The 23,760-nt window shown below is 42.6% G+C and overlaps 1 protein-coding gene across 2 annotated transcripts in view; it reads right to left on the bottom strand.

Annotated features, from left to right (window-relative positions):
* CDT1 (chromatin licensing and DNA replication factor 1) overlaps window positions 1-23,760 on the bottom strand; it is a 210,292-nt gene that overhangs the window by 98,201 nt on the left and 88,331 nt on the right. For both annotated transcript variants that reach the window (XM_044081703.1, XM_044081702.1), the window contains exon 8: window positions 7,557-7,706. In XM_044081703.1, the coding sequence (XP_043937638.1) occupies window positions 7,557-7,706 (150 nt within the window). The remainder of the gene's footprint in view (window positions 1-7,556; window positions 7,707-23,760) is intronic.

Here is a 23,760-nt window from a genome sequence, read left to right on the forward strand (position 1 = left end):
AGGCCTAATCCAAAGAAAGGGAAATCCTCGACTCGAGGTGGACGTCACCGGGCATGTCTGATCCAATGGCTTTGAAACTTGTCCGGAAGTTGGAGAAACTAACGGGGGGGGTGCTTAGATGAATCCTGGACCTTATGGTTAGGAGCCAAAGGGGACTTGTGCCCAAAAAAATCTTCAGTCACATCCTTTCCACATCTTCAGTGAGGCTTCTGGTAAAGCGGAAAGAGGAAGTGGATGGAGATTTGGGCCTGCTTGGAAAGGGAGACTACTCTCAATGGGACCAGGTTAACAGAGGTAGAGTACTTAGCCCCTGGTAGACCCATTTTGTTTGAATGGGATGGCTTAATTTGAATGCAACAGCACTGGGCTATCTTTGTCTGGGACTTGCAGCTGGAGAGGACTGCTCAGAGATGCATGATTGGGTCCAACAAGTCCAACCGTGCTGTCAGAACAGCATTCACTTTTGTCTTCAGTTGAGGAGTCTGAGCTGAGGAAGGTCTTCACTATCACAGCTTTTAGAGGAAGATGCAGGGCTCAACTGAGCCAACCTACATTTTTGATGGTTGAATTCATTGCCAGAAATGTACTCCAAAAGACCAACAAACCCCTCAAAAATCAACCTGTTTTTCCTTTCAACTAAGGCCCTGCAGTTGAAAGAATGGCAAATTGAACAATCTTCCTATAAATGGAGGGGGCTCAAACAGTAAAAAACTGTGCGAGTCACTAAAAATTATCTTGTGGCTACATTTTGAACATTTCTTGAAGCCAGACTGCTTTTCAGGTTTCCTGGCCATTAAAAAAAGGCAGAGAACACCCATGCACACTCAATTATAAAAAAAGGTGGATATAGAAAATATGCATAGGAGAGTTTGAAAGGCAAGTGGGAAAGTAAGAAAAGCAACAATTGTAGCAGAGCTACCCTAAAGTGTATACAGGAGGGGAAAGGAAAATAACCTAATAAATTGTCACTGGGGTGGAAGTTTAAAGACAGGGGGACTGGAGAGAACAGATGTTTAAAATATGGTAGGAGAAAGGTTAAGGTAAACTACAAAAAAGTAGAACAAGAGGAACAGTAAAAGTTTGAAAAGTCACTTATCTGCCCAAGACCTACAGGAATGACATCTTTCGCGAAGCAGCAACCAAGATCTGCAGTAACAGGGAGAAACACATTATGGGCAAGGGGAAGTGTTAAAGAGCTTGTTGGTTGCCATGAGTTATTCTAATAGCAGACATGGATTGATTTGAACCCATATGAAAGGATGAAATGAAAATTGACAAGTCAATTCCACTCAAAGGTAAAGTCAAAGTAGTGAAACAATTTACAGACAACCAACAGCAACCGCCTCAGTGCTAGTCTTTCAGCAAACAGCTGCTCAGAATACTGCACATAATGTGAAGGGTAGTGCTGAGGCAGGGCTTACAAGCTGTACTCATGTTGGAGAAGTGCCAATTTTGGGGGTTATGCCTCTTCAGTGGCATCCACAATAATCAAAGGGTTCTTGGATCAAGGAAATTGAGACCATGTGAAAATGGACATTTGGTCTGTAAAGGTGAGGTGGAAGCAGCAAATCAAGTTGCCTGAAGAGTAGCAGCTTCTCATAATACAGAGCCTGTGTGCCTTCCCTGGGGTGGACAAGTAGTGGTCTGTATTTACTGCAATATCTGGCAAACAAAGGTTGCTGCCCAGTGTGTTTCAGTGGATTTGGTTGTCTGTGCTATGAAAAAGATTGAAATTTCTTGTTACCCAAAAATGATCATAGGACCTGCCATAGTGACACTTTGCGAAGTATGCCTCCTCTGCCCCAGTGCAACATTTCAGTTCAATTTTGTGAAGGGCAGATCTAGTCTCCTAATCCTAGTACCAACTTGAAAAGGTAAAGGAGGCTATAAGACTGCACACTGCATATCTGGACCCAATCAAGGCTTAAAACCTCTTCCATATCTATTACTGTAAAGTTAAAAAATCTTGTGTAAAACTGTTACCCACCAGATTGCAAACTGGCTATCCAACAGATAAAGTAGGGAAAGCTGCTTTAACACATTGAATGTAAAATTCAAATCAATGGGGTACTACATGATCAATCCTAGGGCTCACTCCCATTCATCATTCATTTTGCCAATACCAAAGTCAGCTTCCCTAAATTAGTATGTCACAGGAACCATAAGATGCCTAGCCATATGCACCAAGTGCTTGCAAAGAGTGGCAAAAACTTGACAGTTTGCCAACTGCAAGCTGGGCACTTGTCTGCTTATCCACAAACAAGGGCTGGAATACACATGCTGTGTACAGAAAACAGCCAAGCTAAATCCAAGTGCAACATAGCTGGTTTAAGATTAAAAAGTTGCTTCCACCTCACAAGTGGCAGTCCAGTTATGAGACAAGGGTACTTTTGGGACTACATATAGGTTCATAGGCGTGTACTAGGCTAATAGCCCTGGAGCCTTTACAAGCCTAGCCCATAGAAGTGCCCTGGCATCATGCCGCCCATTAGTTACTAGTGCTTCTATCAAGTACAGCCACTGCAGTGATCCCCGGGGTGAACTTTTTCCCATCCACTCAAGATTTCTCTTAAGGGCCAGAGAGGTGCTCTGCTTGACATGTATGGGAGTCTATTGCATAACATGGGCAGTCTCCGGGTTATGAACCTGTCCCTCCAGCATATTCTGTTAATTGTGGTATTTAGATGGAGGTCTCTGGAGCATGTGGTGCAGAGGGATTGGGATTGCTTTAGCTGCAGCATTTCTAACAAAGCAGGGTCAGACATGGCTTTGTAAGTCAAGCAGAAATGGTCTTGAAATAGGCAATACGAGAGAATAGTTGAGTTTGAGTCTGTTCATACAGGACAAGTGTTTAAGGCCTAGGATCCTCTGCGAGGTACTTCTGCAGGCTCTCCAGTTCCAGAGTCGTCTGGTGAGGTACTTGCCAAATGGGGCATTGTACTCTGGAGTAATGAGTACAGAGTAGAGGGAGACTATGACCTTCTTCCAGGATTTAAAACCCTTAGTCCCATAGGACTGACCACAGTGGTAATGTGGTGATCAAAAGATGTTGCTGTCAGCCTGTGTTCCCAGATCGCTCAATGCCTTCTGTGTTTAGTGGACTACCATCAATGAGGTAATTCATGGGAACCGGGTTTTTCCCCAAAGGGGATGACATTTTTTGGCACCGAGCTTAAGGCCATGGTTCTGACACCAATCGTTGGTCTGAGGCCATTATGTAGGATGTCATCCCTTGGAGTTAATAGCCCCCAACTTGCAATAGTCTGTGAACTTGGTCAGCCAGAGTCTCTTCGTGGTGGCCTGGACGTCAGAGAAGTAGATACCAAACATCTTTACGCCAGTTAGGAAATCTCATCTGGCCTAGTTTAAATCTTGAAGGTATTCACTGAGAATACAAGTCCCGTTACCACTGTACCCTTCCCTTGTTCATAGTTTTAGTACTAGTCTAAGTGCCCCTGCAAGTCATTTTAAGCCTAGCCAGTTATCCCTTGTGAGATTCAAACCCTGCACCTTGTGTTTGGAAGGCAAACACCTTAGCCACACAGTGCTCCCTTAAAATGCACAGATCCAAGCATACCGCTTAACTGGAAAGGCCACAACAGTTAGAGTGCCTTAAATCCTTCAACTATCCTAACAGATTAGCACAGATATCCTTGTACAAGCATAAGGAACCATTCCATTGCGACAAATGTTTCACCTTTCAGGCCATGAAAGACTTAATCCTATTTGACCCATTTCTTTGGAAAATGGTCTCTACCTGTACCAAGAACCTAGTTTAACAAATGCCTCACTAGACTGACAGATTCTTATTCCATAGGCTGTGAATATAGTCATCTTTGCAGGGCAAGCAAAGTACTTTGTTTGCCCTTAAGGCTAGACAACCATAGTGTAAATCCATCTCCCCATGCAATTGTCATGTATGGCCCTGCTCGATAGAAAGGGAATACTTGAGCTTGGCACCCTTTAGTGCCTATGTAAATGTGTACATGGCAAGGCATCTTATGGCTCCCATGATGTCTATTATTGCTCATAAACCTGTAATTAACACAAAGTTGAACAGTGTCTATACTGAAAAACTTGCTTTTATAAAATGGACATTTCTGCATCAGAAAATAACTTGATGTGTGAAAGCTTAAGTCTGGGTGAACAAGTCACCCAACATGATGCATCCAGGGTGTGCAGTTGTCCGTATGAAAGCTTTTGTAAAACCTTAGAACAAAATAAATTCTGGGTTTGGGTGGATTATAACCCATGTAGAAACAGACCACTGTAATAGAACACTGGATAAAATTGGTTGTGCCTCTGCAATACGATTAACATTTCAAAGAATTTTCTGAAGAAAGTTAAGGTATGCAGAGGGAGCTAAAGTCTGCCATTCTACAAATAGGGTATAAAGGAACTGCAAGGCTTGCAAAGGAATTCTTTTCAGGAAGGGACAATTCAGACCTTGTTGGAACTTCTCTGGTTTGACTTCAAAATGCTGGAAGCTCAATTTAGTCCAAACTTTAAACCAAGTACTATGGTCATTGGTTTAGGCTTTGAAGCAAACTGCTTAGAAACCTTGCTTTCACATGCAAATTGCTTGAGCCTTGACAGAATCACTGCCAACAAGAGCCAACAAGTTTTGTTAGACTGGTTTTAGTAGTTGAAAACTGTGACCCAAGATCTGGGTACACTCAAAGGTCAAACCGCCTTTAAATCGGTACTAAACTGCACTTGCAATTTCTTGGTGTTGAAACTCATGAAGAAACCAGTCTACTTTTTAAATGTACTCATTTTATGTTTTTTAGTAAGCATTTATAGTCTATGGCATTTTCTGTAGCAGAGTCGTGGAATGCAGCTTTAGCCAGCCACATTTTAATTGAGAGCTTGCACTTTTGTAGGGTAGTGTTTAGAGGAACATGTAATTGACCGCTAAATGGAAAGGGCATGGGCAGAATAGCATTTTGTATACTACAGATATTTATCAACATCCTTGTTCAAATATAGGATTTTACCAGCTATTAGTGTACTGGCACTGGATAAGCAAGTCCAGAAAAAAGTTTAACCTGGTTAAATAGGGTGGTCAGGAGAAATTCCTGGGCAAGTGGCATGCAACTGCAATAAGTATCTGCACTAGGGAGCAAGTTAAATACAAATTGTAAGCATAGCCAGCCTTAGGCATAGGCCAACTAGGTAGCCATTCTAGGGTGCTGCTCTGGCAGGGGCACTTTTTCAGTAATCTGGATAGTGTAGGTAGACCAGGATGGGGGCACAGGGTGGAGTTGAGGGGGCACTGTGGAGACCTTTTGCCTAGGGAAGCAGTTGACCAAAGGCCTGCCCTGATTGTAAGGTAGAGGAAAAACACAAGTGGCACCAGCTACAAACTGTATATATAAATACCACCAAAAGGGAAAAATTGTTACAGAAGGTTAAATAGACAGCTGTACTTTTCAAACAATCCAGTTATTTACAACTACTTTGCAGAAAAAAAAACTGCAAACCAAAGTCACTATCCCTATAATTTCCAGGTGGTCAGATGCTTTAGTCCAGCATGGAAGGGAAACAGGTGATTCAAGGGTAGTCTACTCCAGCAACATCTTAAAAATGAAAACAGCCCCACAATTGTGAAAACTCACTGCTCTTGGGACTTGAGCAGGTAGACAAAGTGGAAACTAGTCACTGGAAATGAGGGCAGTATTTTGTTTATAACAGCAGTGTACCTAACAGACTAATGGTTCTCAGAAACCTGAAGCTAAATGAACTTCTGAAGTAGAATAAAATGTGCCACACTGCCTGAAGGTCTACAATTCTTACAGCCTTCTGCTGGTGTTCCATGCTGCAGGGAGAATCAAGTACAATTACAAGCATAATACTAGAGCTTAGGCAGACAGAATTCTCCCACAGCTTTGGAGCGTTAGATTTGAAATTTCATTTTCTTTATCCAAGTGACTACTCTACCCAGAAGTCTAAAGATCTTTAAAGGCAATGACTGAAGCATTTATGCAGAGACCCCCCAATCTAGGTTATTCAATAGGTCATGCAGGAAAGTTGGGAGAAAATCCTCAGTGCTACCCAGTAGTGCCAAGTCATTAAAACCAGTTTCTTTGGTCAATATATGCATCCAGCACTAAAGATCTGAGAAATTCTGCAAGTCTCTGCCTTTAAAGGCACAGTAATTCTACTGCCTTTCATTACGTGGTGATCTATAATACATCTCCATTGATAACAAAAGTGGAAAGTCTTAGCTTTTGAATCTTGCAGCATTCTCTGAAGTGGTAACAGTATTCTGCTAAAACACAGTATACTGTTCACCCTGAACTTGCTGAAGCATTCAACACTATCCCATGTAATGGGATGAACAGAGATAGCCTAAGGACTCAGTTTTGACTGCCTACTCTACAAGGTGTCTACCAGTGGTGCTCCACAGCTATGAAAAGCCCTTTTCAATTGTATTACACTGAAACCGGGAAATGAGCTACTGATAACCAGCAATGTCAGTTGTAAGCTAGAGTTAAAACATGCTGGAGTTTACCAAGCCATTCAAAATACACAACTAGTACCGTCCGTAATGACCTTGTTTTTTTAAAGTCAGTAAGTGTAGCATAACATAAGAACAGACTAATGGTGTCATCTGTTTTGACATTCCAATTACAGAATAAAGATCTAGAAACAGTAGATACTAGACTTTGACCAGTGTGTACCTACCAAAGTCAGGAAAACGCTAGACTATGCAATTCCAAACAGCATGCTTTGTTGCTACAGGGAGATCACCGCACCACTTTATACCACAAAAATGTTATTTGACAATCATTTTGTAACCTTTGAACCAAAGTTGAACAGCAATGCTTTAGAAAGTACAGGGTTCAAAAGGTTAAGTAAACATGCTTTCCAAATTTCTGGGATATGGCCATCTAGCCCACAAGACTGTATCTGATAAAGCTCCATTTAAAAGTATGCCTCCAATGCACCACTTAGGAGGAACATGAGAGCAAGGAAGAGACCATTACATGGGGAGCAACAAAGATAATAGTAATCAAAAACTTTTAGCAAGCTAGGGACGGACTTGCAAATTTGACAAACACTAGTCACTGCTCTACTAAATTATTAAACACCTTGCACTTATCAAAAGATCAGAATTGTTTACGCAACTGGAAATACTTTGAAAATTAACTTCAAATACCTTTCAGAGTAAGAAAAGCAGCATTAAAGCAAAGTCTTTCCTTACATCTTTGCAATACAAGGATATGGATATGTACAAAAAAGTTTGTGGTAATCAATTTAGTTCCGTCATGTTCTGAAACATGAAAAATCAACCTTCCAAAAAGACCTGATGTTGTGATGACCAATTCCAAAAGCTCAAGGCTCAGCCGAAACATTTGTCCCAAGCTTTGACAGATTCTCATGTTTGCACTATTCAGAGTCTAGTTACAAAAAATGTGTGTACTCAGAGAACCATTAGTGGTCCTATTAAAACATTACCATAACATTACAATAAAATCAAGATTTCTATATTTTAATGGTCAAGGGAAACCCCAGATGACCACTTCTCATTTCTGTGCTGCAAAGGCACTTACCCTCTCCAGAAGAGATGGAGAAACACCCTTTAGTGTAATGGATGTAGTAGCAGGCTGACCTGGTTCTAGGGCCTTTGACAGAACATCTTTTGCTTCTCCAGCACAGGTTTCAGCAGTCTTCAAGGCAATGTTAGCAAGTGCCTTCTCCATCTACAAAGGATAAAGTGGAAAGTTATGATCACACTCCATCGTACTGAGACCATCACAAAACTGACATCACTTTCAGCATCAACTAAGTATTTAAAGTACTAGCCCCCCTAAAGCATTCGGTACACTGAAAATTCATTCATTTGGCAAGGACAATCACACCTCCCAACTTCAGTTTTCAAAAATCACTGCAGGGGATCAGAGAGGATCCAAAAATCAAAGCACTTTGTGTTAGTCAAAATCTGAATAGCTTGACTGGGGGCATATGGGCATGTTCTGAAGAAAAAAAAAATCAAGCCTTGCACCAGGCTCCAAGTTCTGCAAGAAGGCCTGGGTAGGAAGTAGGAAAGCTCACCAAGCTCAGGGTGGGGCAAAAATCAGATCTCAACTATGGAAGTCTCTGGCCTTCTGTTAGGAATGGACGCTTAGTGTTTCAGGCAAGCACCAGTGACCTGCATTTGGGAGGCAGACATCCTCGCATACCAGGACAGAGGTTCTACCACCCTCAACTAGAGAGAGGGTGCCAAGACACCCAGAGAGGCATCTGAGCCAACTCAGAAGTGCTTTGATAGCATGGCAGCCTGTGGACAGGCAATGCCAGAAGCCCCAGTTCGAACAGTCATAGATGCACTCAACACACAAGAACATTCTCTACTCTGCACTACTGAAACATCAGTTCCCATTCTGTTGTCTATTGTCTAAAGTCCCTTCTCTTGGCTGCATGGAGCCAGGCTGAGGTAATCAGACTATCTGAAATCAGGGATTCTTATCTAGCTGTGCAGTCCTGCATTTCTCCAGTCTAAACTTCAAATCTGAAATCACACAGCAGTGATAATCATAGGGAAAGTGGACTGATCCTCTTACTGGCAGCTTTATAGCACATGGTATCAGTGTGCCAACTGCCTCGTGCTGAAACTAATCCGAAGGACACCTGATCAGTACTAAACTGGAGGAGTCTCTCCCCAACCAGTAGCATGCAGGGAACTCGGTCTTATCCCCACCCACACCTAAACACACAGTGAACACCTAAATCTAAGCATTAGCTTGAACTCTCAAATCTACCACCTATCCACTACCTAGCACCAAGTCTAGAGAGCACATTCTGACACTGAACAGAAACAAAAGGGGGAGTGATACAACCAGCATGAAGAAGCCCTTAAGCTGAAATACATATACAAGTTCTACAAACTGTAAGAGTAGAGTTTAGAACTCACTGCCTTAGTGTCATTTTGGGTCATCTGTCAAGGTAAGCCAGCACTGTCCAGATTTCAAAAGCTCAAACCCCCCCCCCTCTGCCTATGACAGCAGACTGGCCAAGGATTTCTTGGGGGGAAACCTTCAGCTGTCACAGGGAGTAAGCCTTCAGGTACTTTCCTCATTTGTGGAAGTGAAGCATGAAACCAAAACCTAGCAAGAGTAAATTCACAGCCAAATCAATACCAAACAAAAAACAACGGAATCAAAAAGGCTGAAACCCAGATCAAGTATGTACAATCTGGGGGATGGCTGGTGGGTGCTGCCACTGGCAGTGAGGAACTCTGATACAGGCAAATAGACTTTTGCAACTGTACTATGTTATTCATTCCCACTGCCTCAATGACACTTTGGGCAGATTCCCAAAGTTTACCCTACCTGGGAGGTGGGAGGATAAGGATCCAGGAGCCTCTGAAGAATAGTCCTAGCAAAGGCTGCTCAACCTTGAAAAGTAATATAGTTTATAGTTTGGGAAGTTGAGAGGACCAGGCTGCTGCCTCAAATGCTTCTGGAGCCCACCCCTTCAATATGCCATTGGAAAGTACAAACTAGTTGAGTGACCCTTACCCTTGCCTGAAGAGATTTAACCATGAGTAATCTGGCATAAGAATCAAAATAGTTTACTTTGTTCTGTCAAGGTAGTATTTTTGGGGGGGGGATCAAGATACAACACTGGGGGAGACTGATACCTTGATTAGAGGTGAATAAAGAAATTTTGAGATATAGATTAGTGCACAACACAACCCTGTCCTTGTAAAATCAGAAAGGGTTGGGTCCACCACAGGAGCTTGCAGCTTGGAAGATCCACCTTGCAGATATCGGAATAGAGTAAAAGTTTTCCAAATGAGCCAAAATACAGCCTGAGGCAGACTCAAAAGGAGGCAAGGTCAACTTTAACTAAGTGGAGATCCCAGGGAGAAATAATTTGCTTTCCAGGGTGTCCCGCATGCAACACTTTCATAAACTGACCACAAAGACGAGAAAAAAAGACAGAAGCATGCTTCTATTAAAGTGCATATTGTTATCTATAAGTAGCTCACATTTCAAAACCAGTAGTGAAAACCCTTTCTGGACCTCTTACTAGCTAATCACCTAGAATACCTTTTTCACTTGTAAACAAGATTTTCTAGTTGCAGATTTTTTTGCTTCCTTAAATACCTGTTGCACACTCATGGAACAAGTGCCTAAAAAGTATCAAAATAGAATCATGTAGGCTGTCCGTTACAATTACTAAGTTGTGTGCACCATTCACCACTATTGTGCGAGATCCAGTCTGAGGAAGCTTGTGGGAATTGTCTTTTGCCAATTCCATTAAAATGGAGAACCAACTTTACCTTGGCCAGAAGGTATTGTTAATTGTTTGAATAGTTAGAAGCATCTTTGGAATAATTTTAGAAAGACATGAACGCTCCCAGCTATTGAAATGAGGGCACCTGTCTTTCCAAGTATGGCTGCAAAGAGGTCGTTTCAGTGGTCCGTTTTGAAAGGTGACAAAACAGATCTACTGGAGATGCTGCCCACATTCTGACAGTCCTATAAAACTTCTACATGTAGCTTCACTTGAGGGTCCTCTTGCATTTTGCACTGATGTGCAAGACCCAAACAAAATGCTGTACAGCCAACTCCAAGGCCATCATTACCAGAGAAATGCAAATTTCCTAATAAAATAAGGACTTTCTGGCAGGAGGTCCATCCTTGTCTCCATCCAATGCCCCAGTAAAACAATTTGGGGAGGGTCTATGGAAAGACTTTTGAAGGCTCAATTTGAAGCCCAGGTGGGAAGAGGCATGTGAATCTGTCAAGGACTCAAGCACAAGTCAGCAAGTCATCTAAAGGAAAAATGTGGATGCATAGGGTTCTGCAATAGGCAACCACTGGAGCCAGACACTTTGTAAACACTAGGTGCAGTTGCTAGCAAAGGTTAATACAAAAAACTGAATGCAAGTTAGATGCAACAACTGACTTGGCCATGAGAGATACTTGTATGCTTCTTTCACTTTTAATGGACAAGCCCAGGATTTCTAAAGATTAGGGCTTGGTATAATGGCCAAGGTGTTTGACGAGATAGTATTGGATTCTCACCTTTTAAAAGTGAAATTGGCTAGGCTTAAAATTGCCCATAAGGACAGAAAGCCTAGTACTTGCCCAAGAACCTTGAGATCTGCAGTCATCATGCAAGTGGTCCAGAAGCAATGCAAGAACTGGCCAAGGCGAGCATTTTAAACTTCAGAACTTTTACAAAAGCATTTAGAAAGGATAGAATTAGTCTCCAGGTGAGTTTTGGAACCAAAAATATTCTGGAGTAAAATCCTTTGCCTTGGTGTATTGCAGATACCAGTTCCAAGACCCCCGTTTCTACCATGTGATGACAGCACTGGAGGCAACAGCTGTTTGGTGGGCGTGGGTATTACCCTGAAAGGGGGAGAATTTTCTATCCCCTGTCACGTGTACAGTCCAATTTAATCTTGGAAACCATTGGTCTGGTAATTAAGACCAGGTTGCAGGGGTGAGTGTGCACCTGAATGAATAAATAGGCTGGTGTATGTATGCAAAGAAATGACTTCAGAGTCAGAACGAACAGAGGGTTGGTCCTTTTCCAGGAAATAAGCTTTTTGATTTCAAAACATCCCTTTTGCCATTTCCTTATGTATCCCGGATTTTGGTTTGGCTGGGATTTCTGTTCCTTGAAAGATGGGTTGACAAAAACTTGGCTACATGAAACCCCATGCATTAGTTTGCCTCAATCATCCACCTGTTTTGAGAATGTGCAAGAGGGCCCAAAAAACAGTCCAGAACTTAAAGGTGAATTCAATATTGTGACTTAATCACAGAACTTCTGGTTACATAACCAGGTATATAGTCTTAATACAACAAAAGCAGCAGCACCTTAAGACTGTATATGCACATTCAAGTATCCCACAAGTATGTTTCAAAACAAATCAAATTAGAAAATTTCACACACAAGTCTCTTGCTATGCAGACGATGGCAGCAAGGTCATACAATCTGGACACTAAATTACCACATACAACTTTAATAATTTTAACATTGTAAAGGCTAGATTACTAGAAAGTCGACCTTTGCCCTGAAGATCTAACCATTTTCACCAGTCAAGGGGTGTTGGGTTAGATGAAGCCAGGGACTGAGTAGGCAGCAGTCAAATGAGGGAAGAGACCAGTCATTCCCAAGGAGACCCTTTATTTTCTCAGCCAATTTAGGGACTGCTGGAATAGAAACCAGTGTCCTTAGGCAGTTTTAATAAACTTATTCCAAGGCTGGAAAGGGGAATAGCCACAGAATTGGCAGTCTTATTCACTATAAGGTCATATACTCTGCCTAGCTTTGGGACAGTTACAGATTACTCCCCCAAGCCAAAAACCACCACTAAATCTAGCAATCTGAGAAAATGTGTACACCTGTTTGGACTCTAGCTCAGGTTCAGAAGGACTTGACTCATCTAGAAGTCACCACAGTCCTCAAATTCTTCACTGAAAAAGGGTCTCTAATCAAACAAGCACCACCAGGTTTGGTGGTCTACAGTATACTTTTCCAAGGAAACCACTGCCGACTTATAAACCGCCATCATATCAGGTGCATGATAAAGCTCATGTCCTCCTTGCGAACTTCACCATTAGATCAAAAACCTACAGAGATTATTCTGTCTAGCAAGGGGTCTCTGCCCTGGACTACTCCTGTACCTGAAGAGTTTGGTTCTCCCATACCTCAGCCAGGTACTGGAACAGCCCCAGAGAACATGCCCAACCCTTGTTCCATAGTGGCCAGTAAATATACACTAGGAGACTGGACAGTGGGCTGACCAGCAGCCTCCCCAGAATTTCTAACCATTTAGTTGTAGGTGCAGCAATTTTTATTGGTGGTATCAGGGTTAAAGTCTATCAAGTTTGCAGAAAGAAAACCAGCCAGAATAAACAGACAGTTCATGCATCAAAAGCACTTCATTGTATGGGGATATTACTAAAATTTCTGCCAAACTGTGCTATCAAGTTTTTTTAAAGTGTGTTCAGAATTTATAACTGAATGAAGTTAAATAACTTTCTGCACACAAAGCTCAAACAAATGTGCCAAACCACTTAAAATCATCAGCACACCAACAATGTTAAACTGCCATAAAACACAGACAAGAACAGTTAAATCTTTTAACAGTACATTCAACCTTCATTCATGGTAAACAAAATATCACAATCCATTGTTAAAATAAAGCTGTCTCATTACAAATAGTAAATGCACAAGTGTTAATTTTGCAATATTCTCCTGTCAAGAAGAGTTGGTCTTTCAGCTTTTTCCCAGTAAGGGGTCACCACAGCAGAACTCCGGTCTGCTAATTTACAAAACGCTGAGGCGCCAGCTCGACTCAACCTTCAATGAAGGCATGCCCATTTACACATGCATGCCTTTCGAATGCTACCCAACCGTGGGGAGGACATGCAGACTCCACACAGAAGGCACTCCCAAGCCAAGCAGAGAATCGAATGGGAGAACCTCTTGCTGAGAGGTAACACTACCGCTGTACCACTGCAGCTTCTCTCCTGTCAAGAGTACCGAAGGTTTTTCACTTGACTGCACAAGATTGCCCCTGGTGTCAAACACCACATTCTACACTTGAAAGTGCAGAGTTTAACAGTAATAAACATGCATTTGTCAAAGACTAGCCACACTGCTACAAGCAGAAACAGAAATTACTGCAAACCCCAACTTAAATGAAAAGAATAAAATGAGGAAGGGGTCCCCAATAAGGCTTACCAAGCAGTAAGCCTGGAGAGGGGGGAGCAGTACTGGATCCCATGGAGAGAGAGTCAGACTTCCTTTTGGATGGTAGGAAACTGAACACTTCCTGGGACAGCTGATGGCTTCCCTCCCAGGATATGCTTAGCCAGTCTGCTATCACAGGAGAGAGGGGGAAGTTAGCTTTTAAAAGCTGGCCAATTGTAGGGTCACCTTAACAGAACCCCAAAATGCCACTAAAGCAGGGGGAATGAGGATCAAACTGTACATCCTGGTCATAAACTTCATAGTAGATGTGCTTCACTCATCACGTTTAGCAAAGAATGACAGTTGACCGTCTCAAGTGCACTTGACATGATTTTATACAGTGAATGACTTTAGATGCAAGTCCTTGGATGGAGCACCTCCTTGGACGGAGCATTGAATAGGTTCAGAACATGAATCTGAAATAAGTGGGAAGCCAGTACTGAGCAATATCCTACCACCAAGAATGGATGGCGAGACCAATACTTACTGGCTTAACTACTGATGTCATTCTGAAGGGATCCAGTATATATCCGGTTGGAAGGAGATTACCAACTACATCAGCTGCATTGCTAGGGATGTTCTGCATCTCTCCTCATGGCTTCTCTACATTGGCAAAGACAACTCTGCCCATATTGATTTTTGCCCCTTTAAGGCACTGCCAGATTCATCAGAATTAGCTACTTAGACAAAATATTAAAAGTTGCACTGTTCAATGCAAGAAGCCTCAACATATTGCACTTACAGTCCTAACCCTGATAAATATGGATATATGCATAGCTTCTGAACAGTTTTGGAATACATAAAATCCAAGCAGAAATTTGGAAAGGTGTAGCTGAAGGTGGTCCAAAAATATAAATGTTTACTCAAGTCATACATAAAAGGAAAAACAACCTTAAAACCTCTCCATAGCCTGTTCACGATAAAGGAAACCCAGCACCCATACTAAAGTAAACTGCCATACCCCCTCTACTCCAGTGGACTGAGGCACATCTAAAACAGCCACCCCTCAACACAAAGCCCAACACCATCCTCTTGGAAAACATTCATTCCTCCATTAATTGGGGAATCCTATATACAAGTACTCAAACTCCTTGCCTTCATTAAACTCCTTAGTCCAAATAGTCCATATCTTAAGTGGATCAAAAAACATCGGACCCAGTTCTCATCAACCCAACCCCCAATGGGCAGCACCTTGCCAAATCACTAGTCAAAAGCAGTCTACTGTCCAGCAACGCTAAGTGCAAGACCAGTCATTTCTCAGCTCCTTCAACTTCAGAGGTCAACTAGTTGAAGTAGGCCAACAACCTCCTAATGGCCATATGCATGGATAAGTTGTATGCCTACCCGTACACTTGCATTGAGGACTCTGCACCCATTAGGACATACATGGGCAAGTTTATCAAACCCATTTAGTGGTACCTCAGTACAACATAAAAAAATTTAAAGACCATGAAAGCAAAATTAACAATTCGCTAAACAGCAGCTCAAAAAGTAAACTAATCCTCCAAAAGCAAGTATGAATTGAGAACAGTTGCACCAAGGACAGCCACAAAGCCTTCTTCAGCTAGGTTAGAAACATCAGAAGTACCACTCACCAATGCAGATTTAATGCACCACCACATCATCTCAAAAGGACAGCCAATATTCATCCCAAGCTTTACACCAGAAGCAGAATTTTCCTGCACCCCACCCCCAAAAATAAAGTCTGAGCAAGTCCCAAGTACTGTCCAAGGCCACCACTAGCTCTATGGGCCCAGATAATCTGCCAGGCTGTCTTGTTAGCACACTATACAAGTTGATTCAGTCTCAGCCTTCCACTAGATTCACCCAGGTGGTAGAGAACTACTGCAAATCACACTACACAAAAGGGAACCCCACTATTTATCCAAGAAACTACAGAACCCTCCCCCCAAGCCTCAAGACCTCAACTGTAAGGCAATGAGGAGTACAATGACCAAGACAGGCAGTCTAAACCACAGCCCCAAACCAGTTTGGCTTTGTTAAAGGTAGATCTAATCTCCTAAAACCGATGGACATTTTGATAAAGTCAGACAAACTTCAGCAAAGCTGGACTGGCTATAGCCTTTGCATACCATTCCACTTTCTGGCATCTATAAACTAATCTAACTTATGTTTCCACTGGATAGAAAACAGTCATCAACAAAACCTAGTCTATTTATGGTGGCGGCACATACTCCACCATGAATAATTACCAGTATTGTACACTGGAACAGTGAAGGGACTGCTTTTTGGATATCTACTTCTGATATACAAATAGAAGCCTGTGGCTTATGAGGTTTGATTGCAAACTAGCAGCACTCAAAACATCCTAAAGAGCCACTAAATTCTCTAGAATGCAGACCAAGTGATGCTCAAGCCACAGCCTCAAAAATTAAATGCAAAGCAATGCAGCATGGCCTTTGGTAAACAAAACCCACCATCCTATCACAGAATAAAGCTCCCTACAATTGGCAGTCAATAAAACTGTCCAACTCCCTAATGACTTGAGCTATCATTTGACTTCCATATTATCACTTAGGAAATCCTTGCATAGTCAGGGCTAATAAGGGCTGTGCATCTTCTAGACCCAAGGAATCCCAATCCACTAACTGTCCTGATAAAGGATAAAATAGTATGCCCCTTTGGTATGTACTTATCCATAGTCAGGGCTAATAAGGGCTGTGCATCTTCTAGACCCAAGGAATCCCAATCCACTAACTGTCCTGATAAAGGATAAAATAGTATGCCCCTTTGGTATGTACTTATCCAGACAGGACTCTGCAAGAGACCAGTGTCCCTTACTAAGGGAACAGCATGTCCATCTTCAGCTACCCTGAAGGCCTTAAAACACTGTGCCCCATCAGAAGGCCTTAAAACACTGTGCCCCATCAGAAAGGGAACCTCTACCAAGCTTGGCAAGTATCAAAAGACCTAGTCCTATAAAACCTCACTCACATCCAAAAGAAACTTTGCTCAAGATCCAATTTACAATATAAAACAGGACCTACCAATACAGATTTACCACAAAGAATATTTCTTGAAATAGGACGCTCTTGGATGCAAATCTTAGTTCAACCCTTTAAATGGAAGCTGGAGAACTGCACTGGCAAATATCACCCCAGTCATGTCCCTCACTTATTCAAAGGGGAGGACTTCGTCCAAAAGATAATTTTGTTGGGAATCTGCTATTAAATTAATCTCGACTGGGCTACAAATGGTCCACTGAACAGCAGCTTAGTATTAAGCTGTGAAGTCCCTCAACTACACATTGTTACCATCATTAGGCAACAATGACTGTTTGACAGCACTACAGGAAAATAAAGGCTCAAGAATGTTTGACAATACTATAGCAGAAGCTTCATATGTAGGATATAGATTTCATGAGTTTCTGGTTTTATAAAGAACAAAAGGCACAAAAAACTGTCCACAACTGTAATGAGAAAACAAGGGAATTTCAGAAACATGCGGCTGCTTCGACCATATTTTTTTTTTGGCCATCTACCCACCCATCAGGTCTCCCTTCCATATTTAGGAAATGTTACTGTCCTATTCCTTCTCTGGTAAATTACTAAGTGACCTCTGCTAGTCTATAATGCAATGTCTAACTAAAAATTTGGACAATATGCCAGGAATGCCCCTCCTCAACCCAAGAAACAGAGACTGAGGAACCCAATACCAAAAATCAGTATACAAGTGTGACAGATGCTTTGAAAACAGACAAAGGTTATAGAAAAAGCTTAGCCTTAGAACAGAAGTCAATTATCCACCTTTAAAAATCTTCCTCCATGTATATAGAAAATAAAGTTTGTGAAGGTTAGTAGGATGTAAACTTCAAACATATGAACCTGGGTGTCCAATTATGGACTTCAATACTCAATTGTGTGCAACAAATCAAATCATAGTCCAACCTTTCTTCAAACGGAAGTTGGCCTCTCCCTAGCAGAAGTATTTAATTATAACAGAGGTCAGTACTTACAAAAGCAAACCAAGGCCATCAGCTAATGAGTAGAAGATGCTTCTGGTTTTATCTAGAATTCTCTAGAGAGTAGATAAATACACAAACTAAAATTTCAATAACCTATTAAAGTTCTTGCATAGAGGATTTTCTAAAATTGGTCTTCATTTTAATAACCTTTCCTGGCACCCAAAATTCTAGCATGGTCAAGATTCTACAAAACTTTAAGGTGATTAAGACCATTACACATTTGATTCCCTTTCAAGACTGATGGAAAGGGGGGGGGGGTGTCAGAAAATTTGACTGCAAACCTTTAACCATGGAGGATGCAACATCCAGAAGTTCTTAATCTTCTGAAGCACAAGACTGCTTGAAAGGCATTGTAATGCTGCTACAATAAAATGTGCATGCCTGAACAGTATATTCAGCCTCCATCAAGAGTTTGGTACCTAGAAAATAATGGACAGAAGTATACAGTTGGTATGGTAATCATGAAAAACTTTTTGCAGATATTCTGTACCAGATAATTCCAGGAAGACTTCAGAGCTGTGGAATATTGAGTTTCAAAGTCTTTTGGAGATGAGGCAACAAAGGCTTTAAACTGCAAGTTGTGTACCCACACACAATATTTTAGCAATACCCATATGTATGGGGACACAATAAGGAGCTTGTATTAAAATGCTGTTATGGCAGCCAAGGATGTGGAAATAAATACTAAAACAATGATTCAAACTGGAAACTCATCTAACAGAGCAAGACAAGCAGCAAATGTTTAGTCCTTATATACAAGGTCAAAAATTTTGACCAACCAGGGAAGCTGTGGACAAAAGAGCTGAAGGAATTTTCTTTTTTTTGGGGGGGCAAGTTGTTTCTTGCACTACAAGGTGGTTTAGGATTACCCAATCTGAAGAGATAATTTACTGCTACAGTCAAGCCTCATACTGAACAAAAGCAGGTGGCTGTAATTCATAGTGAAAGGGATGAAGTTGGGGAGGGTTTCAGGATATGAGAATGTAGGAGTTAGAATGTAGATCCTCAATATCCATGAAGCAGCAGAAGGTATTCCAGGAATAAACCTAATAACAATTGAGGCTTTTCCAATAGAGACTGCAAGTGGGGGTACAGAAAATAGGCAAGAGGGGGCTGGAATTTACAGGAGAAAATTGGCAAGGGGATGAAATAGACATTTGGCTGCAGGCTAGATTGCATGTAGGTAAACAAATGGATAGGGGAATCAAGTGAAAGACCTGCTCTGGTACAGTTAATTGAACCTAGAACAGAAACGGTTGCAAAAAGACTAGGTCATATAAGATTTCAGGGCTACAAGAATCGGGGGTTAGGAAAGATTGGGAAGAGACTGGAAGTGCAATTTACAAGGGCCCAATGGGAGAACATATGCATGGCACCCAAGTATGCAAGCCCAATGGGAGAACATATGCATGGCACCCAAGTATGCAAGCCCAATGGGAGAACATATGCATGGCACCCAAGTATGCAAGCCCAATGGGAGAACATATGCATGGCACCCAAGTATGCAAGCCCAATGGGAGAACATATGCATGGCACCCAAGTATGCAAGCCCAATGGGAGAACATATGCATGGCACCCAAGTATGCAAGCCCAATGGGAGAAAATACAGTTTTGTACCTACCATAAATGTAGATTTCCGATAGATATGCAACTGCAGTCATAACATATGGGTTGTCCTGCCTCAGGCAGCCCTCGGTCGGCCGGATTCCAAAGTCCGGGTCTGGCGTCTGCTGGTGTCGCCTTCTCTCAGACGTCAGAACGGCTGGAGTATAAAGGCATCGGCCGACGCCGCCATCTTCAGTGTTTCTTGCCCCAGGTGCCCTCCTAGGAAGGCTAAATTTGGTGAATGGATAAACAATTCCAGACATGCACAACAGTAATAAACAGATACACCATAGGAGATACCCCCACAGCTAATAGGAGTAGGGGGAGTGGACCCATAAAGAAGGCTGCAGAGGGGTAGGAGGGTGGGAAAATCCGACTGCAGTTGCATATCTATCGGACATCTACATTTATGGTAGGTACAAAACTGTACTATGTCCTTCAAGAATGCATCTGCAGTCATAACATATGGGTTGAATACCATAGCCAAGCTGGGGGTGGTTGGAACTAAGAAAGTGATTGTGTAGCTAAAATGCCATGCAGGACTGCCGAAGCAAAGCCTGCTCGGGATCTGGAGTATAAAGGCAGGTTGTAGTGCTTGGTAAATGTATGCACGGAGCTCCATTTAGCAGCCTCTAGAATGTCCTTTGTAGCCACTCCTCTTAGGAAAGAGGTGGATGTGGCCTAATATTGGCTGGCACACTTTCCATGAAAAGAATAGCAGAATCTGATGCAGTGTCCAATCCATTTAGAAATTGTTTGGAGATTGCTTTTCCTTGTACTCCAGCAGCATAGGCTACAAGCAGTTGGTCAGACTTTCTGGTGGTCTTAGTTCTGTCCAAGTAGTAGCGTAGTTGCCTGTGTAGGTCCAAAGTATGCAGCAGTGCTTCCCCCCTGTTTTGAGGATTGGGGAAGTAGGCAGGTCAATGGCTTGATTTAGAGACACCCTGAAAATTACTTTTGGCATGAATGAAGGATTGGTTCTGAGACTCTGTCCTGATGAAAAATGAGAAAAGGAGGTACTGCCATGAGTGCCTGCATCTCAGAGACTCTTCTTGCTGATGTGACTGCCAATAGGAAAACAGTTTTCCATGAGAGAAATTGCAATTCTGAAGTTGCTGCTGGTTCAAAGGGAGGAAGTTAATTTTTCCAAGACGAAATTGAGGTCCCATGCAGGTACTGGCGGTTTCCTGGGAGGTTTGATATTCTTTATCCCTCTTAGGAACTGTCTTAGCAAAGGATGCGAAAACACAGGAGGATCACAATTGTATTTTGCTGAGGCATGAATCTTTATGGAAGAATATGAGAGACCAGTATGAAACATTTCTGCCAAGTATTCCAATATCTGGAGGTATACTCAATACTGTTGTATCCTGACCCCTGTTAGCATTCCAGATTATGAATCTCTTCCACTTGGCTGAATAGGTTTTTTCTGGTGGAAGGTCTGCGTGCTTCCAGTAAGATCTCTTGAACTTTTTTGGAAAGATATCGGAAGGAGTTATGGTAACCTCCAGGCTGTCGGATGCAATGTTTTCAGGTTTTAATGAACAGTCCTGTAATTGTGTTGTGTTAGAAGCAGAGGCCACGGTTTGGTCCGAGTTATGCTTAACAGCCAATGGGTACCAGTGCTGCCTTGGCCAGTCTGGAGCTATCAAAATGCCTGTTGGTTGTTCTGCCTTGATCTTCAGTATCACCTTGGTCAGCAGTGGTAGAGGAGGGAATGCATAAATTGTTAGGGAATTCCAGCTGAAGGAGAGAGCATCCGTTTGCCAGGCTAGAGGATGGTGGGTCCTTGTACAGAACTTTTCCAGGTGATGATTCATGTGAGAAGCAAAGAGATCCATGTCCGGTCGTCCCCATGTCCTTATTTTTGTGAGAAAATGTGAGGATGCAGCATCCATTCGTGTGGATCCAAGAAATTTCTGCTCAGCTTGTCCGCCAGTATATTGTCCTTGCCTGGCACAAACTGGGATTGCAGATGTATCTTCAGACTTGGGGATTTTTCCCAGAGAATCATTGTAAGCCTGCAGAGGGGATAAGAATGAGTGCCTCCCTGCTTGTTTATATACCACATAACCGTGGTGTTGTGTCTGTCCTTATTAGCAAATGTCCTTGAAGTGATTTTTCGAAAGTCTCGATTGCACGTATCACTGCCAACATCTCTTTTTGATTTATGTGCAGATGCCTTTCCCTTGGGTTCCATTGCCCTTGGATGCATCTGTCCTCCATGTGCACCCCCCATCCATGATCTGAGGAGTCTGTTGTAATTATTTGACCTGCTTGAGGTTTGTTGAAAGACATGTCTGGTTTAACTGACTTGCTTGAGCCCACCACAAGAATTCTCTTTGCAGACATGGAATAAGTGGGATTGCGTCCTCTAGGCTTTGGCTGTGTTGTGACTATAAGCTTTTGAAGTACCACTGCAGCTCTCTCATATGAAGCCTTGCCAAAGGTATCAGAAGAATGCAAGATGCCATGAAATCCAGGGCCTGCAGGATTTTCCTTGCAGTCAGCTGGGAGAGCTTTGCTAGGCCTTTGAAGTAGACTGGTAACTGCTCTTGTTTTTCTCTTCTGTGAGGAAGGCCATTTGTGTTTGTGTCCAGTTTGGCTCCCAGGAAGATAATCTGTTGGGATGGCAGTAGTCTTGATTTTTGAATGTTGACTGTGTATCCCAAGGCCTGTAGTAATTGAATGACATAGTCCAAGTTTGTTATCAAGGTTTGTTTGTTGTCTGCTTGTATCAGGCAGTCGTCCAGGTAGGGGTATATTTGAATCCCCTGGAGTCTGCAGTGTGCCACTACTGATGCCAGGCATTTCGTGAACACTCTGGGCGCAGTAGACAAGCCAAACGGCAATGCTGAGAATTGATAATGCTCTGTCCCCGCAAGAAATGAGGCATCTTCTGCAACTGTCTGATTGGACCTGTTCCAGAGTGACCAGCCAAGACCCCTTGCCCAGCATGGGAAGGAGTTGCTGTAACATCAGCATTTTGAACTTTGGCACAATGAGAAAAGTATTTAGAGTAGACAAGTCCAGTATAGGCCTCCATTAGTTTTCTTTTCTTGGAACAAGGAACAGTCTTGAGTAAAATCCCTGGCCTTGTTCCTGAGGAGGGACCTTTTCTATTGCTTTTATGCTTAGCAGCTTTGAAACTTGAATGAGTGCCTCTGCCCTTTGATGTGGCAGGTTTGGCATGCCTTGTCTTATTGGTAAAGTATGGAAGTGGAATCTGCAACCTTTGTCTATTAAATCCAGAATCCAGTTGTCCTTGGTTAAGATATGCCAGTTGTGAGAATAAGGACAATTTTACACCTAAAGGTGCTTCTCTTTGAGCTTTGGTAGGCGGCATGAAAGTCAAGTCATTGTGACTGTCCTTGTGGTGCAGCTGGACTGCCTGCGCCACTTTGATTTGGTGGTTGCCATTGGCGGCCCCTGTAAGAGCCTCGGTTTTGCCCTCTACCTCGAGCACGCCTGTTTTTTCCCCTTTGAAACTTGTCAGTCTGGAAAGGACCAATTCTTTGAAGGCCAATTCCTGCTGAATCTGGGTGGCTGAACCTGGAGGAAATCTTTGACTGTCTGAACTGATTTAGCCTTTTCCTCAATGGACTTAAACACATCTTGTGCATTAGCACCAAAAAGCTTTTGTTTTTCCAGAGGTGCATCAAGTAGCTTTACTTTAACATGGTCTGGCAGTGGCTGTTCTTTTAACCAAGCATGTCTACGTATAACTGCCCCCGTCATAGCTGCCCTACATGAAGCCTCCAATGCATCATAACCACACTGTAGAAAATGATTGCTAACCTGCTGAGTGTTATGGACCAGATCCTGCAATGCCTTTCTATCAATAGACTCAGGAGAGGCTAGCTTTTTCTGCAAGTCATCCAGTAAATAATCCTGGTACTGAAACATATGAAAAAGGCAGTTAAGTGACCTCATGGCAAGGGTGGTAGAGGTATAAACTTTTTTACCCCATCTCTCCAGGGACCTTGCTTCCCTATCCGCTGGTAGTGGATTCTTGGCTGAGGAAGTAGCCACTCCTTTGGGGCCCTGTGAAATAGTTTCTAGATCCACAGAGTGGGCCTTAAAGAGATGCTTGTGAGTGTCAGGGACCATGTAATATCTGTCTGGCTTGACAGGAGCAGGAGGGAGAGAATTAGGGTTAGCACTTGAGTCAGAGAAAACATCATCCAGGACATCCATAACTGGAGGGATAGCTAAAGGCCTGTGCTGGGGTAACTTGAGGAAGGTACCAAGCCTTTTCCTTGAATCAGAAAATTCCTGACCCTGCCACTTAAAATGCTCCCTCAGAGTGGAGGACTTCACCGAATGAAAAATCCTCTGGAGGAGAGGCAGAGGGAATAGACTCCTCAGCATCAGAGTCCTCATAGGCCTGGAAGGATTCTTCTCGTGTACCAGAAAGCTCAGAATCCCCAGAGGCTTCATCTGAA

The sequence above is a fragment of the Protopterus annectens genome, chromosome 8.part1 (genome assembly GCF_019279795.1).
Source record: "Protopterus annectens isolate FY-2018-M chromosome 8.part1, PAN1.0, whole genome shotgun sequence".
NCBI classification, from domain to species: domain Eukaryota; kingdom Metazoa; phylum Chordata; order Ceratodontiformes; family Protopteridae; genus Protopterus; species Protopterus annectens.